At 40.8% G+C, this 15,909-nt stretch overlaps 1 protein-coding gene across 4 annotated transcripts in view; it reads right to left on the bottom strand.

Annotated features, from left to right (window-relative positions):
- The window catches only part of slit2 (slit homolog 2 (Drosophila)), a 100,544-nt gene that overhangs the window by 6,744 nt on the left and 77,891 nt on the right, over nucleotides 1-15,909 (bottom strand). For all 4 annotated transcript variants that reach the window (XM_040146495.1, XM_040146492.1, XM_040146494.1 and 1 more), the window contains 14 exons: nucleotides 15,741-15,884; nucleotides 15,485-15,651; nucleotides 15,180-15,312; nucleotides 13,804-13,872; nucleotides 13,335-13,406; nucleotides 12,785-12,856; nucleotides 12,550-12,621; nucleotides 10,463-10,626; nucleotides 8,992-9,116; nucleotides 8,453-8,550; nucleotides 4,844-4,983; nucleotides 1,600-1,693; nucleotides 997-1,134; nucleotides 162-402 (listed from right to left, as the gene is read on the bottom strand). In XM_040146495.1, coding sequence (XP_040002429.1) covers nucleotides 162-402; nucleotides 997-1,134; nucleotides 1,600-1,693; nucleotides 4,844-4,983; nucleotides 8,453-8,550; nucleotides 8,992-9,116; nucleotides 10,463-10,626; nucleotides 12,550-12,621; nucleotides 12,785-12,856; nucleotides 13,335-13,406; nucleotides 13,804-13,872; nucleotides 15,180-15,312; nucleotides 15,485-15,651; nucleotides 15,741-15,884 — 1,729 coding nt within the window. The remainder of the gene's footprint in view (nucleotides 1-161; nucleotides 403-996; nucleotides 1,135-1,599; nucleotides 1,694-4,843; nucleotides 4,984-8,452; nucleotides 8,551-8,991; nucleotides 9,117-10,462; nucleotides 10,627-12,549; nucleotides 12,622-12,784; nucleotides 12,857-13,334; nucleotides 13,407-13,803; nucleotides 13,873-15,179; nucleotides 15,313-15,484; nucleotides 15,652-15,740; nucleotides 15,885-15,909) is intronic.

The following is a 15,909-nucleotide window of genomic DNA, read 5'->3' as shown; positions in this document are numbered from 1 at the left end:
AAGTAAAAATTACCTCGATAGTAGTGAATTAGAATAGAATAGAAGTATAAAGTGGCATGAAATTTAAACACTCAGGTAAAGTACTGGTACCTCAAAACTGTACTTAAAATACAATTTTGGAACATTTTAGTACATGAGTTTTTGACTGAATGAGTGCGCACCTGTAGGCTGATGTTGGTCTGCGCTGAGAGGAGACTGGAGGGAAGCTGCAGGTAGGATTCGCGGTTAACAAAGTTGACACTGACGAGTGTCTCACAGCGCTCGCCCTCGTAGCCGTGGAGACACTGGCAGCGGGGATCTGTTCCCATGACGACGCACTGCGCCCCGTTGAGGCACTCATGGTTGTCACAGGGGCTGGTCCGAGGAAGGACCATCGGGGGAGAGAACTCGCAGAATAACCCGCTGTGACACACAGACACACACGCACACTGAATATAGAAATTATGCCTGAAATGGTGTTTTTATAGATTATAAATTTGAGTATGAGGTGCAGCTAAGCTCCTATTCCTACTGTTCCTACTGTCGGGAACACCAAAGACCTCCTGATCAGTCCTGAGCAACCTTTAAAGTTTCTGATAACTTCAGTGTGCTATGAACTTCTAGAGACTTAAAATTTGCTTCACACTGGAGGTCTGTGAGAGTGTAAACGTGCTGTCTTTATTCCCTTTTTTTCAAGACTGTATAATTGTCAAATTCGGTTATTAAAAACTCCCTTCATTGGTGCTTTCAAGTACAGTCAGACATCTGAGGTTTGAAAGTTTATTTTAGATGTATATGTCAGCTTTTTGTATAAACATATATATTTGTCATTCTCAGTAGTATGACTAGTTAATACAAAGTTTTTAAGGTAGTTTCTCCTCCCACAATTAGCACAGCTTTTCCACACAATGAAATTACTCTAGTAACTCTGAGATACTCTAGATAATAATGTGTTCTTTGCAATAACGACACACTGTAAATATATACACATTTAGCATGGTGTGTGGGGGACCTCACCTGTATCCCTCTGGACAGACGCAGGTGTATCCGTTGATGGCATCAATGCACTGACCTCCGTTCTGACACTTGTTCTCTTCACAGTCATTATAGTCCAGCTCACAGTGTTCACCTATGTAGCCTGGGGTGCACTCACACCTACAATGTACACACATACAAAAACACACACACACACACACACACACACACACACACACACACACACACACACACACACACACACACACACACACACACACACACACACAGAAATGTTTTTTGGTACTGAACTTTGACCCTCACTCTGCATATATTAGGATTCAGACAACAAATTTTTCAAAATGCCTGATGAAGACCAGTGAATGCATTGATAACTAAACTACAACTTAGCAACAGTAAGCACACACACGCGCACAGGCGCTCACAAACACACACACACACACACACACAAATACTGCTTATCTCTGCAGGGAAAAATCAGCAACTCATTTATTTGAGAGTGAAAAATGTTAGTACTCAAATCCTGGGGGAGAGAATGAAAAAAACACTGCTTACGCCACCATCTCTCCAACTCTACATATTTGTGTAGGTGTGTGTGTTTGTGTGTGCGTGTAGTCCACTCACTTGTATCCCTGAGGGGTCAAAATGCACTTTGAGTCGTGCTGACATGGGTTCAGCTCTGGAGCACAGAAATCCAGTTTTTCCTCACATAGCTCCCCTAGGAACACACAGACAAACACACACACACACACACACACACACACACACACAGAAACACATAAAGAAATCATCACCTTTTCAATACTGTGCAAACCGTTAATGATAATAAATGAAATTTGAATTTAAAATATCTCAATATGTTCCAACTCCGTCACAGTTTGTTTCTGCTTGTGCATCTTAGTATGACTGAGCCTCTCTCTCTGTGTGTATACAGAACAGTATGCATCTGTATTGTATATACAGAAATGTGGGTGTGTGTGTGTGTGTGTGTGTGTGTCTTTGTTGTATGGGTGTGTACTCTGATGATGGATGACTCTCATGTGGAGAGAGCCAACACAGCTGTCTAATAAATGATCCCATCACTGGGAATGTCATATTTCTGATGATATTCCCGAGTGTATCCCGATGTTCCTGAAACTCTGAACTCCACATGAATCACTGATGAGATATCAGGGAATAAATCAATAAGCCTGACAGCACATGTCTACTCTGGAAATAATTACACGATCACCTGGGGATCAATGAGAATGTGTGTGAAATGATGGTAGATGTGTATGAATGTTTATTCTCTGGAGCTTTTATCTCAGTAGTAACTATACTACCTTATTTAGAGACAGTAAACTTAAATCGAAATCCTATCATACTTTATGATAAACAGTGGGTTTCTTCTTTTCCCAGTTTATTGGTTTTTAGAAAACCGTTACCGTTGATTGTACTTTTAAATGGCTTTAATAAAGACGAAATGCCTGCCATTAAGAGAACTGGCGAGCTGTATCTAAAAGACTGTGACGGCTTGTTTGTTGTTTGTCCACAATTGAGAAATTAAACTTTCTGTGAAATATGCAAAGTGGATGAAGCAGAGTTTAAAAAAAAATTAAATTAAATTTTTAAATGTTCACAAAAAGCTATCATATCAGCTTTAAAAAAAGTTTTTAAGTGTTGTACAGTAAGTTAGATATTTAGGCTGCAGGCAGCAGACTACACATGTGGTCTCAACTTGCATTCCTTGTTGTGGGACAACAAAATGACATTAATTTGAAAGACAAGGATGGTGATATTCTATATTTTTCTTAGAGACAGCATATTCCATGAAAAGACTCAAACCAACAATGAATTGATCCTTACAAGTATATGCCTGGCTAGCCAAGGTCGGACATAGGTTATTCAAACAATGTGATTGTTCTCCAAAAAAAACTATACACACAAAAATGAGCCAAAATGTTGCAACGGTGACATATTTCTTCACTAAGACGAATGTGGGCACTGTAGGTTATTTTGAGTCGATCCTGCATACACTGTCCTGCTGCCAGAAATACTCACTGAAGCACCAGTGTTTTTAAAAATGTAAGTCTTCTGGGGGCTGAGAGCCACAGAGATGCTGGGTAAATTGTATTGTATCGTATTGTTGGCTCGGTCTTTTCATGAAAATTTTGGACAATAACAAAAAATAGAATATCTTCAGCCTTCTCCTCTTACTGCATCGTTTACCTGGAATTTACCATACTATAATTTAGTATGGTAATGACATGTATACATAAAGCAGCAAGCAGAATAACCACAGATATCTGAGGCCATGAAAACTCAGTGGTCTGTTTGAACATCAAGGACATGCAGTGCTAACATGAAGCATGGCTGCACACAGAATGTTAAATCTAATCTGTGGTACTGAATATCAAATTTCTGGGGAGCATGGATTAAGCACAGGGAATGAGGGAAGGAAGGAAAGGAAGGAGAGAGGGACAGGAAGGACAGAGAGAAGAACAGACTAACCTCTCTCCACCTCATTGGTAGCAGCTGCAACCATAAAGAAACACAGACGACAGATGATAGAAAGCAGAGCGAGACAGGAAAAAAAGACACAGGACAGCGAGACACAGAAAGACATAGAGAGAACACCGCCACAAAGGTTAGCAGTCAGAGATGATTAGCACAGTGCAAAAGCAGACACACAAGTAGCAAGAGACCAGCGTTAGTCAGAAAAAAATATGATTTGTCTGCAGTTTATTAATGTAAAACTGCCTTCCTTATCTGTATATGTATGTTTCAGTGGACACAATAAAGCTGCAAGGTGAGACTATGGATGCCTGCAAGTAAAGTCCCACTTATTTTTCCTATGGACAATGTTATGTGAGTCATAGTTGGAGCACTTCCATGGCTTGGATTGGTATGAAACTAATCTGTACAAAAGATGAACGACTGCATTAGAAAATATCTGGTTCCTGATGATAAAAAGTCAAAGGTACATAAAGATTCAAGGTAGAGGTTAACTACGACTCTAAAGATGATGGTAATGAGGAAACTGAAAACACAATCTGCACCCAATCTGCCCACACCTATTACAGTTATATTTACATTTCAGGGGCTGTCTGTGAACCTGACGTTGCCTTGCAGTTTTGAGTGAAGTGTCCCGAGGCGTATTATGGAGATTTCACAGATTTTTGGGGGGTCAAGTGAACGGAATTACTGGATTTTCTCTGGTCAAAGGAAAATAACTTCTGTGGAAATAAACACTAAAAAATGGAACAAGGATCAAAAGATATTTTAATAAATTTACTGTATGAGTAATTTACTCATTCAAAAAAGTGGATCTCAAGCAGAAAGCAGCTCACTTTTACATTCTGGGTCAATTTTGGATGAACTCAGCAACTATAGAGCCATCTTTTGTTCTCAACTGTACTGACCAATAGTTTTGAATCTGCTACAGCTGGATTCCTGCCTCTGACTGGCTCCTTCTCCATGGCAAAAGCAGCTGAAGCTCATGGATACTGTAGTATTTTTTATTTAATTTTTACTTTATATTACTGTGTAAAGCACTTTGAATTAATCCTGTATGAGACTATACTCTACAAATAAGCTTGACTTCTGACTATGACTTGACTATTTAGACCCATCCATCAGGCCAAAATGACAGAGAAGAACATAACAAAACATGATTTCTCAGAAACGAAGTTGACATAATTAAAACTGGTGGCCATAACATAAACCTATAGGGTCGTTACTTTATCTGGGAGAGTCCCACGTTTCTGTGTGAAATAACATTGAGGGTATTGTTTAACGGAACAAATGAAATGTGAATATGGAATAGGGCAAAATACTTCTGGTACCAGTGACCCCTCCCACCCCATAAGTCTTTATTAACATGTGTTACCTGTGTATTCTGGGGAGCACATGCATGTGTAGTTGTTGATTCCATCAACACAGGTGGAGTTGTTCTCACAGTCGTTATCTTCACAGTCATCGATGTTGATCTCACATGCGTCACCTTCGAAGCCCTCCGGACACACACACCTGAGAATACGCAGGCACAGGTAAACACACACACACACACACACACACACACACACACACACACACACACACACACACACACACACACACACACACACACACACACACACACAAACACATGAACAGATATCAAAGGAAAAACAGATGTAGGCCCACATATAGAACACTGTCATCAGAATTCTTAGAGACCGCGGGATGACAAGGAAACACACACACACACACAAATACACACACCCATAACAGCAGCGTCAGCTCCATCTACATATTCCCAGTAGAGAGTCATTATTCTGTTAACGTGAGCGTGCCTCCACTCCGTAACTATTAGTCAGGTTTATTACTGCGTAATACACACACACACACACACACACACACACACACACACACACACATTCTTACCTAACCAACAGTGGACTATCAGACAACGACAAGCAAGTGTGGACAAGTGTTGTCATTTTGAAAAAAACAAAAAGAATAAGAAATACAAAATTTTTTACTAACTGCAAAACAGCTTTTTTAAATTTTCTTTTAAAAATTGTCAAGAAGACTTGCAACCTATCAAAGATGGGACTTCCATAGTCTGCAGTGGAACTCTCTGTGGTGAACACAGACTAGGACATTAACACAAACAGAGGCTTTCTTGATGTCTTTCAGAAAACTGATCATATAGCTATTTTGATTTTAACATTTCTACTCTTCAACACTACTGGTTTTATGTCAAGACATAGATACAAAACAATTTAAATACAAAAAAGATTTAAGACAGTAAAATAACAAACAAGCCTTATTAAAAAAATTAGGTGCTGAATTTCGGGATATCAATTACATGATCAACATGTCACCCTAATAAAATATAGCATGGATATGTAAGTGCAATTCAACAACCTTATGTAAACAATTAAAGCACAAGACATAGTTAGCTAAAGGCAGCAACATTGTAAATTTTAATCCCAACCAACATCATCAACAGCACTGTCACTATATCGTCACCAAGGAACGACACCATTAACACACATTTTTGTGTCTGTCCTTCGGAAGTCTGACATCAGAATTCAATAAGTTACCTGAGGATTGAACCCGCGAGCTCAAAATTTCAAAAAATTCCTCTAACACCTTGGACTATTTGGTCAGACATTTCGAGCTGTATTTCTTAGACGACTGAGGCTTCACATTGGGTGCTGGACTTCAAAAGTCACTGAGCCTCATAAAAATTGAACCTCAGAACTTCTAGGCAGTTCTCTAACATGCTGAGTTATTTAGTTAAGGACACAGTAACAGGACCTTTGAGACGTTGTTGGTTTAATCCTCAGGCAATATGTTGTACTTTGAAGTCCTGCACCCAGAGGAAAAAACTCTGATTGTGGCCAGGGCTATGAGAAACGTAAGCATTGCCAATGAGATAGCTCCGTTTGTGGGTTTGATCCCTGTGTGGAAATATAACTCAAATGTCTCTTTTCAAATATAACAGGGAGTAAGACTACTCTGGAGTTTTGAGGTCTTGGGTTCAATATTCAGAATCGGCAGTGAATTTTAAAGTCCAGTATCTAAAGTGAAAATTCAAAGTCTCTAGCAAATATGGAGCAATTGTCTGACCAAATGGCTCATGGTGTTAGGGGACTCTTTGGAAGGTTTGAGGTTGCAAGTTCGATCCTTATGAGGCTCAGTGAACTTTAAGGTCCTGACCCCCAAAGTCAAGATTGAACAGTGCTCAGAGAGAGGTTCCCAGTGTGAAGGGTGCTTGGTGGTGTGGTGGGTTTGTCCACTACCATAAGATACCAGTGGTGCAGTGTCTGGTACGAACCCTGTCCCCTGTTGGTATCTGGAGCATCAAAACAATTCCCGCTGCAGGGGGTTATCAAGAGAAATAGAAACAGGGGGTTATGTGGTAGAAGACCATGAATGGCTAACATTTTGCTACGGTGTGGGCCTGCATTGGCCCTGCACTGTGTCCTCCAAAATGTCCCCTGTTCACTGTTGGATAGGGACACAAGCACTCACACACACACACACACACACACACACACACACACACACACACACACACACACACACACACTCATACACACACACACACACACACACACACATATACAAGCGTGGTAAATTATGGGCCTAATAAAGAGCTCTTATGCGGCACACACTCAAGTGGATTAATATCTCATTATATAATCAGCGACAGCTCTTCACCCCCTATGCTGGAGAAGGAAAAGAAAGCGTACAAATATGGAAATACAGAGCATACATAGAAAAACTGAAATAAAAAAGTAACAGACGAGAAGATGTAATCTTGGGCACGTCTAATTGTCTGTGTGGGTGGTTCAAATCTGCTTGGAGTGAGCAGACAGGCATTAGCTCCCCTCCTAAACAGCGTAATGAAGAGAAGGTGATTCTCACAGCAGGGCGGTCAAGCTCAGACAAAGACTGAAGACAGAACTGCTCCCCTGAGCCATTTACCTCCTGTAAATTCATTCCCATCTGTCATTAGTGGTGCAGCATCATTGATGGAGTTATCTGCTGAGGGCCCACAGATCAGCTGCTACTGTGTTCTCAACAATCAATGGTTCAAAGGTTTATTGATATGTAGTATGTGGTATCTGATGCCTTGTGTTTTGCATGATTCACCATATTTCTGTTTTTTAAAAGGGCTCCGTCTGTAAGTTTATTTTCCAGTAAAGATAAAGGAATATTAAATTTTTTATAAACTGCATCTCGTTTTTGTAGCTGCCATTTCTTTCAGTCACAATAACAATATACTCACTATACTCAATAAACTCTTGTAGAGGTACTTACTGGCTCTATTATAACCTCTTCAATCTACAATAGATGCACACAGTGTTTGCAATGCAGACATTTCGGGTGTTTTTACTTTTGTCATCACTTCCACCGAGGTGGTTTAAACAACTGCTTTAATCTGGGTATTGTTTCAAATTCAAATTTGAGAATTTCTGGCTTTGGAGCTTCCTAGCGTTAGTATGAAAAATACACTGTGGCAGAGAGTATAATTCAGAGAGCTACCCTACTGGCAATCAAAAGCATCACACTTCCTTCAGGTTTGGGGGCTCACAAGAGACAAATTCCCAAAAGGAAAGGTCAAAATCGATGCAAAACAGCCTAAGATATCCTGACTTTTAGCCCCTAATATGGGTGAAGCTCCAAAAAGGCTGGATCCTACTATACACATAATGCAGCTTAGACCCTCCTTGCCTGGTAAATGCTCATGTCTATTAACGCCACGCCCCCAGGTGGTACTTTAGGCTTTCTGTTGTCAGATTTCTCAGGCTTTAGAAACCGCCCTCAAAAACCACAGGAGCCTTAATGCAACAGTTCTAAAAGGTTGAGTAGTACTCCTCATGACGAGTAAACTTTCTATTCATGTGTGAAAATGTATAAATACTCTTTAATACAACCCATATAAGGATAGTAATAAAAACTAACAAGTTTTTTTTTAAAACACAATTTTTAAGCTTCTTACCAAAAGTTGCTGCCTTCTCCTTCCTTCAAGTGGCAAGTTCCACCATTCTGGCATGGGTTACCGATGCAGGCATGAATGGGTTCCTCACAGTTTTGGCCCTATGTGCACACACAAACACACACATGTTCAATGCTTTCAAAGAACAACAGCTTCTTATCATAATCACCAAGTACCTGCATCTATTGTCTTAGAGATAGCTTTCTCTAATCCCCTTGATATTTGTCCACTTTCTTCACCCTGAACCTCCACAAACGTATTCAACAGGCTTATGTAGGAACAGTCCATCTCTGTGTGTGTGCATGTGTGTGTGTATGCGTGTGTGTGTGTGTGTATGAGCGTATGTATGTGTAAGTTTGCACCTTGTATGAGTAAGGAATGCCAAAAGGGTCCTAAACTCAGACTGTAAAACCCAGGTGAAAGTAACACATAACAACACATTACAGATGTTAAATGATGACTGAAAAAAAGATGTCTTTGTGGTTAAGAAAGATGCTTGAGCAAGTGAATATCACCCTTTGGGCTTCCCATAGTATGTATACCTTAAATCCATAGGGGCAGGTGCAGCGGTAGTAGTGCACAGGGTCATTGGAGCAGGTGCCGTCGTTCTTGCAGGGGCTGGACAGGCAGGGCTCACACTTAGCCTGGATACTCATATCCACCGGGCCTGTAAGTTGGAAACACACCAACCCACACGCACAAACAAAACACACACAGCAGAGAGATTGCTGACTTTATATAACATTCTGTGTCTGACAAGTCGGAATACACAGGTCTGCATAAACTTAGACAGCTGTACATTATCAGGGACCTGCATAAATCTTGCATCTTCAGAAGTAAACTTTTTCAGCAGCATATAAAGATGGGGGTTCGTCCCCCTGCTTGCTATATATTTTTTGACACCTTAGTTTGAAGTATATAATACTGCAGATTATAAACATTGGCTATATGTTGGAACAAATTTCAGTTTGATAACAATTGGTCACTATCAGTAAATAAAAAGGGAAAAAACAATATTAGCAAGAGTTGCAGATATGTTACTGGGTCATGAATGAGACTTATGACAGATTTTCTTGCAGGACCTTGACATGTACAGAAGACAGACATATCCCCAGCCTTGATGACAGAACATCAACATTTAACAGTCGGGAGACACAGTGCTGATCAGAACATGAGGGCTGAAAGGGAAGCAAAGCGGTTGAGTCTGGTGGGGGTTCAAATGACGAGGAAAACTGGGCTGGGACTGTCTCGAGGAGCTGGGGAAAGAGAGACCGAGGAGGAAGTACTGGGATATGATTGGCTACTTTACCTGGCACCAGAAAACCACAAGGCCCCGGGACTTCTACAGTGCGTTGGTTAGATTAGGTTAAAAATAGGTTTTAGTCATGTATTCATGGTTAATGGGAAATAATAAGGTGAAAAGTTAGTAGCATTTTGTAATATGATGAGTTACAGCCAAGATCATGCTAACAAGCAATTTTGTGGATTTCAGATATTTATATTTCAATATTAACATTTATTACTGTCCAGTGAAAACCATGTATCTCCATATCCGACAATCTTTAGTAATGAGATAAACTTGTTTTTTTTTTTGTGTGGGTTCAGACAATTGTCCTATTTCGTTAAGCTAACAAAACCCTCTAGAGACTCATTAAAATATCTAAAAATGTAAAGTCACAAATATTAAAACAAGACTATTTCAATCTTTTCCATGAAAAGTTTACATTTTGGCAATGTATGGTTTTCATTGGACGGTGGCGATTTGTAAATGGCAACTTGTGGTCTCCTTCTTCTAGGAGTCCTCATCAAGTGTCCTCATATTTGTTGAATATTTGTTGGCATTTACATAAATATATAATACTGGTCTGCAAAGTATGTTGCATTCTTTTGTTGTTGGACTCATGATAAACTGGATATGTACATTTTACATACACTATATGTGTATATCTGCCAGCTTGTGCATGTGTTCCTGTGTTATTGCAAGACTGTATGCATGTAACAGTATGTGTTTACCTGTGCAGGTGAACTTCTTGGATGGTGTGGTGAGCAGCAGTTTGTCGGTCATGTCACCGGGCCCCGCACACCGGGCTATGCCAGGCTCCTTGTAGCCACTCTTTACCCAGTCTGACAGCCACTGCATGTGGCAGTCACAGTACAGAGGATTGGCACCCAGAGCCCTGCCCGCCAGAAGGAGAGGAGAGCGAGAACATTGCTCAGTGTTTTGTTTCAGATCAATTGTGCTGGAGCCAAAAGAAGGGAAAATGTGTCACTGTCTAAATACGTACAGGCTGAGTTGTATATCAGTGTTGAATTAACTGTGAAACTGTGGTATATTTCTACGATAAACATCTGTATTTCCGATGACTGGGACCATCTGTTTCATGCTGACAGGAGTGTTGGCGGTTGTGTTCCTCAGACTTTAAACACTTCCCATTAACTGTGTTACTTCTTGTCAAGAGTATGTTACTCCTGTACTTGAACTGCACATTTTATTTTCCCAAGTTTTTGATGATGATCTATAGCTCAATATAAGTAGTGTGAGTTTTTTTTTTTTTTTTTCCAGTTTAAAGGTAACTAATAGAGCACTGTGTTAATTCAGGCAGAAGACTAAAGTCACACTTGCATTAGCTTATTGGCATCAGCTGCTTCCATCATGCTCCACAGTGACTGGCTGATTCACCAGCTACTTGGCTGCTATCTGACTAGCTACCAGTATTCATTCGTATTCATGCAGGTGTAGAGAGCTGCCTTTATAACCTGACACTTGTCACCATTACTCCTGTCCCTTGTCACCATTACTCTTCTGACAGTTTCATACCAACACCTTTTGCTGCTGCAGCTCCCTCCACCAACCTGACCTCTGCCTTGTCTGCCAAGTTTTTGGTATTATCATGTAACTAAATTCTACTTGTTCACAGTTGTACATTTAAGATTATTAAGGGGGGCTAGTTCTCTCAGTAGAATCCTCACTGTGTCGCAGTTAATTTATTTTTGCCTTCAGCTATTAATTCCTTTTTCTGCTCACCCTTTGCCACTAACTGCCCTGTCATTTCAGATCCTGCTGCTCCCAGCTGCCCTGCAGTAACCTCAGCCTTTCCCAGTCACCTGATTCCCCACACCCACCTGCTGGTCTGAGCTGTGACACATTGCTGCTTGGATTATTTTTCCTTTTTCAGTTGAATCTAACTGTGCAACGGCTTGCGATGGTTGATCAAAAAGTACAGTAGACTGTAAATTAATAGACTCCTTTTGTGTGGTCTGCAGTGAATATTAGTAGAAAAAAAAAACAACTACAAACAGCAGCAGCCTGTCACAAGCACTATCCATGGTGCTGATCCTAGTGAGCGCCCCAGGGCAGACACAGGCCCTCCCTCACTTCCCGCCAGCACGTAACTCAAGTTATTACCGTAATCCTTCACTTTCATCCTTCACTTGTGTGCCTCCTATATAAGCACCATGCTCCTCCACAGACTGATTAGTTTTGAGATACCGTGCTGAAAGACAACATCAGTAAACTGAAGACAGAATTAGGTCTCTTGTGTTATATGCTGCTTATTTGACAAATTTTTGAGTTTTTGCACTGGATTTTTCTCTGCTCAAGTGCTCAAGTTTGGTGCTGTAAAATCCTTTTTGCAGAAGAATCTATTTAGCAGATTTCCCCTAAATCCCAAAATCCTTTAATTAGCAAAGAAAGTCAATATAAAAATATTTTTGCTGTTGTAGCCACAATGTGGCTACTTTAGAATCCCATTATATATACCACCCTTTAATTTCAAAAGGAAATATTTGTAATTATTGCCAATATAATAGAAAAAGGAGAGGCATATTTAGGATCCAGGTGTAAACTCTTAACTGCTCTAAATGGAGGGCAGGAGAAATGAGGAGGTTGTTGATGGCTTTGTTGCTCAGCTACTTTTTTAGCCTGATTAGTTTACAAAAAAACCCTCAATAAACTGATGTTTTCCTTTAAGATGATGAAAAAACTCTTTTGTGATGATAATATTTTTGTTTGTTTTAATTTTGCAATTCCATAAGGTGAAGAGGTAGACACTTGAATTAGAGAATGAACAGTGATGAGTGTGTGTTTTTATGTTACTCACAGGTGGGAAAGCGATGACAGGTCTTTGAAGGCTCCCTCTGGTATCAGTGATATGTCATTACCATGGAGAGACCTACGACAGGGCGAGGGGAACAGGAAGAAAGATTAAAAGAGCACAAAAATGTAGAAAAAAGTCTAGATTTTAAAAATCTGGATTGTTTCGTGAGCATCTGTCTGACTCAAGACTGTCTGTACCACGTTCATCAGTGTCGACATGTGTCGGGACAGATACTCACAGCAAACGTAGAGACTTGAGTCCATCGAACGCCCTCACTGGTATGCACCGCAGGCGGTTGTAGCTCAGGATTCTTTACACACAGAATAAACATGTTGGCATGGAGACAAATGCAGAAATCCTTTTCAAATGCACCAAGACATTTCAGAGCACAACCCTGTTTATGACTACATTCCACTGAGCAAAACAGTCGAGCAAACAGACACGCAATTTAACACACTTGTTGGCACAAGCGCCTCCTTCAATTCGGAAACACACACATACATAAACATATCCATGTCTTAGAAGCACAAACACAAACATCTTGCACTCAAAACAAGCATTTTTTTGGCCCATATATCAGATGTTTATGTGGATTTTGGTCCTTTGCTCACAGTGAACTACTCTTACGACAACTCCACAAAAATATGTGCTTCAAAAGAAAGTCATTATTTGATTCCTGTTTTAATTTTATCAAGGGCAAATTTTTTTCCTTCGCATTAGTGAGCTACACACATTCACTAACACACATACATACACATTGGAAGGGACTGATTTAAAGCCAGACTCACAGGGTAAGCAGCTCGGACATGTTACTGAGGCTGTGGTTGGACAACGTGCTGATCTGGTTGTTACTCAAGTCACTGAAAAGGAAACAATAAGAGGTACATAAAACACACATGCATAAACAAACGCACGCGAACAAACACACGTGCGCACACACACACACCCACACACACACACACACACTCTCACACACAGTATGCGCAGTAATTAATAGTCTTTAGTCTACTGTACTTGAGTTGTCATGCCCACATCAGGGCCAAACCAGGTCACATCAAAACTGATACAGCACAGAACTCCAGTCCGTTAGTTTTGGTCTTTGAAAGTGCAAAGAGTGCAAGGAACACAGGCCAAGTCACGATCCTGATTATAAGTGTGTGTTTGAGTGTGCAAAACTCTGGCCTTGTGATTTGTGAATTATTATCTGAGAGTATCTGTGTAATATCTGTCTGTTGAAGACATGTGGGTGAGACTTACATGAGTGTTAAGTGTTTGTAATTAGAGAGCTCCACAGGAACCTGAGTGAAGTGGTTGCCATCCAGGTACCTAAGAGACAGAGAGAGAGAGAGCGCACGGCACGGAGCGAGAGGTGGTTTGGAAGCAAAAGAGAAGTGAAGAAAGACAAATATGGAAGATGTATGAAGGATTGGGAAAGAGAGAGAGAAAATGAGAAGGGAGAAAATGAAGTTATTCAACCATGTGGGAAATTCCTCATCTCCAGCAGTGTGAGCAGTCATTATTGCTAGAGCCATAATAAACACTGGAGTTTAATATCCCCACAGGCATCTTAATACAGTATAGCTACCCTCTCTCTCTCTCTCTCTCACACACACACACACACACACACACACACACACTGAGATCCTATTACCTTCACTGTGTGACAATGTACTATTAATCCAGCGTATTAATTAAGTCTTTGTTAATACTGGAAGAAGCACATTCCCCACAGGAGAAATAGCACCAGGCGTTTTTTTTCTAATGTTTAATTTAGGGTTATAATTTTCTGATCATCAGGGATTTTCTGTGTGCGATTGTATGTGTGTGTTCAGATGAATTCGTGGAGTAAAATCCTCTGTAAACCCACATTATGCGTACCTGTGTCTCTATGAACCTATGTGTTAATGTGTGCTTTTTCACATGTAGTCTCACCAACTAAAGCTCCAGCAAGTGAGTGTTTAAAAGATTAATTCAAGTGTACAATGTCTCACTTGTTTTCTTATGCCGACGAATGATGCTATAACGGCAGCAACTCTGTGTAAACCGGAGTATTGTCCTGAATTCACACCAGATGTGACGTCAACACACACAAGAGGGTGTCCTGTCAGTCCACACTGCCGCCGACCTCCATTCTGTCTTCACTGTTCACAACCAGCTGACAGGACAGCAACTGGACTAACTTTCTTAACCGGGCTAACTAATATGATAATTTCAATGAACAAAAATAGCTCAAGTAGGTCCCATCCTCTATTGTAGCCTATCGTATGCGTATATGTCAATTGTACAAACTGGAGAGCTCCTAGATCGATCATCACTGCACTTCATCACTGTCCAAAGAAAACCATGTATCTCAGAATTTGGTGACTTCAAATTTTTCGAACAAGTATTCACTTTTCTTGTATTTTTCTTAAGCTACATAAACAAGTGTATTATCTGAGAAAATGCAAATCTGAAAACGGACCCGTTTTTATCAATGTAACAATAAGTTCATGTTTCAGAGATACATGGTCTTCACAGGACAGTGACAAAATGTCTTGCCTGAGGTACAGTGAGGCAGCCATCTAAAAGATGGGGCCTTTAAAATTGTCAGACCAGTCATGTTGTACTACATGGTGTGCTGGTTCTACACTCACAGTTCAGTGGTCTCTTTGGGCAGGCCTTTCGGCAGTGTGGTAAGACCCTTGTTGCTGCAGCGCACCACAGTGTCCAGACAGGAACACTCTGCTGGGCACCTCAGCACTGGAGAGCAGCTGTTCTCATCATTACCTGATTCAGATGAATGGACAGATAGACAGAGTGGTAGAAAGGGGAGGAAAGATGATAGAAAAGTAATGAAATGTATGTAATGAAAAACCAACAGAAAATCTGCCAGGGCTGCAGATGTTGCAGAGCATCATCTGAAGAGTAAAGCTGAAGGGTACATCTCCCCACGTCTCACCATCTTCACAGGCAAAGTCCTGGACAGCTACATCCTGGATGGGGATCTCCTTCAGGAAGTAAGGACTCTGGCAGCGAGGGTTACCCGTGACGATGCGTTTCCTCCTCAGCCAATCCCCGAGCCAAGCCAGGTGACAGTTACAGTTGAAGGGATTGGCCAGAAGGTTTCTGGAGAGCAAAGAGAGTGCTCAGAGACATATTTCGTGCATTTACATTTTTGTACATTTGTATATGTGTGTCATATTGTTTGTGCTCACAGTGTGGACAGGGAGTGCAGTGTGTCGAAGGCCCCGGGGTTCATAGAGGTGATCTGGTTGTCATAGAGCGACAGGAGACGCACCGAGCTCAACCCAACGAAGCTGCTGTTACTCACACAGCTGATACGGTTGCTCCTCAACATACTACTCACAAACACACACACACACA

Source organism: Xiphias gladius, chromosome 15 (genome assembly GCF_016859285.1).
Source record: "Xiphias gladius isolate SHS-SW01 ecotype Sanya breed wild chromosome 15, ASM1685928v1, whole genome shotgun sequence".
Lineage (NCBI taxonomy): Eukaryota > Metazoa > Chordata > Actinopteri > Istiophoriformes > Xiphiidae > Xiphias > Xiphias gladius.
This window is presented reverse-complemented; position numbering and strand designations above follow the sequence as displayed.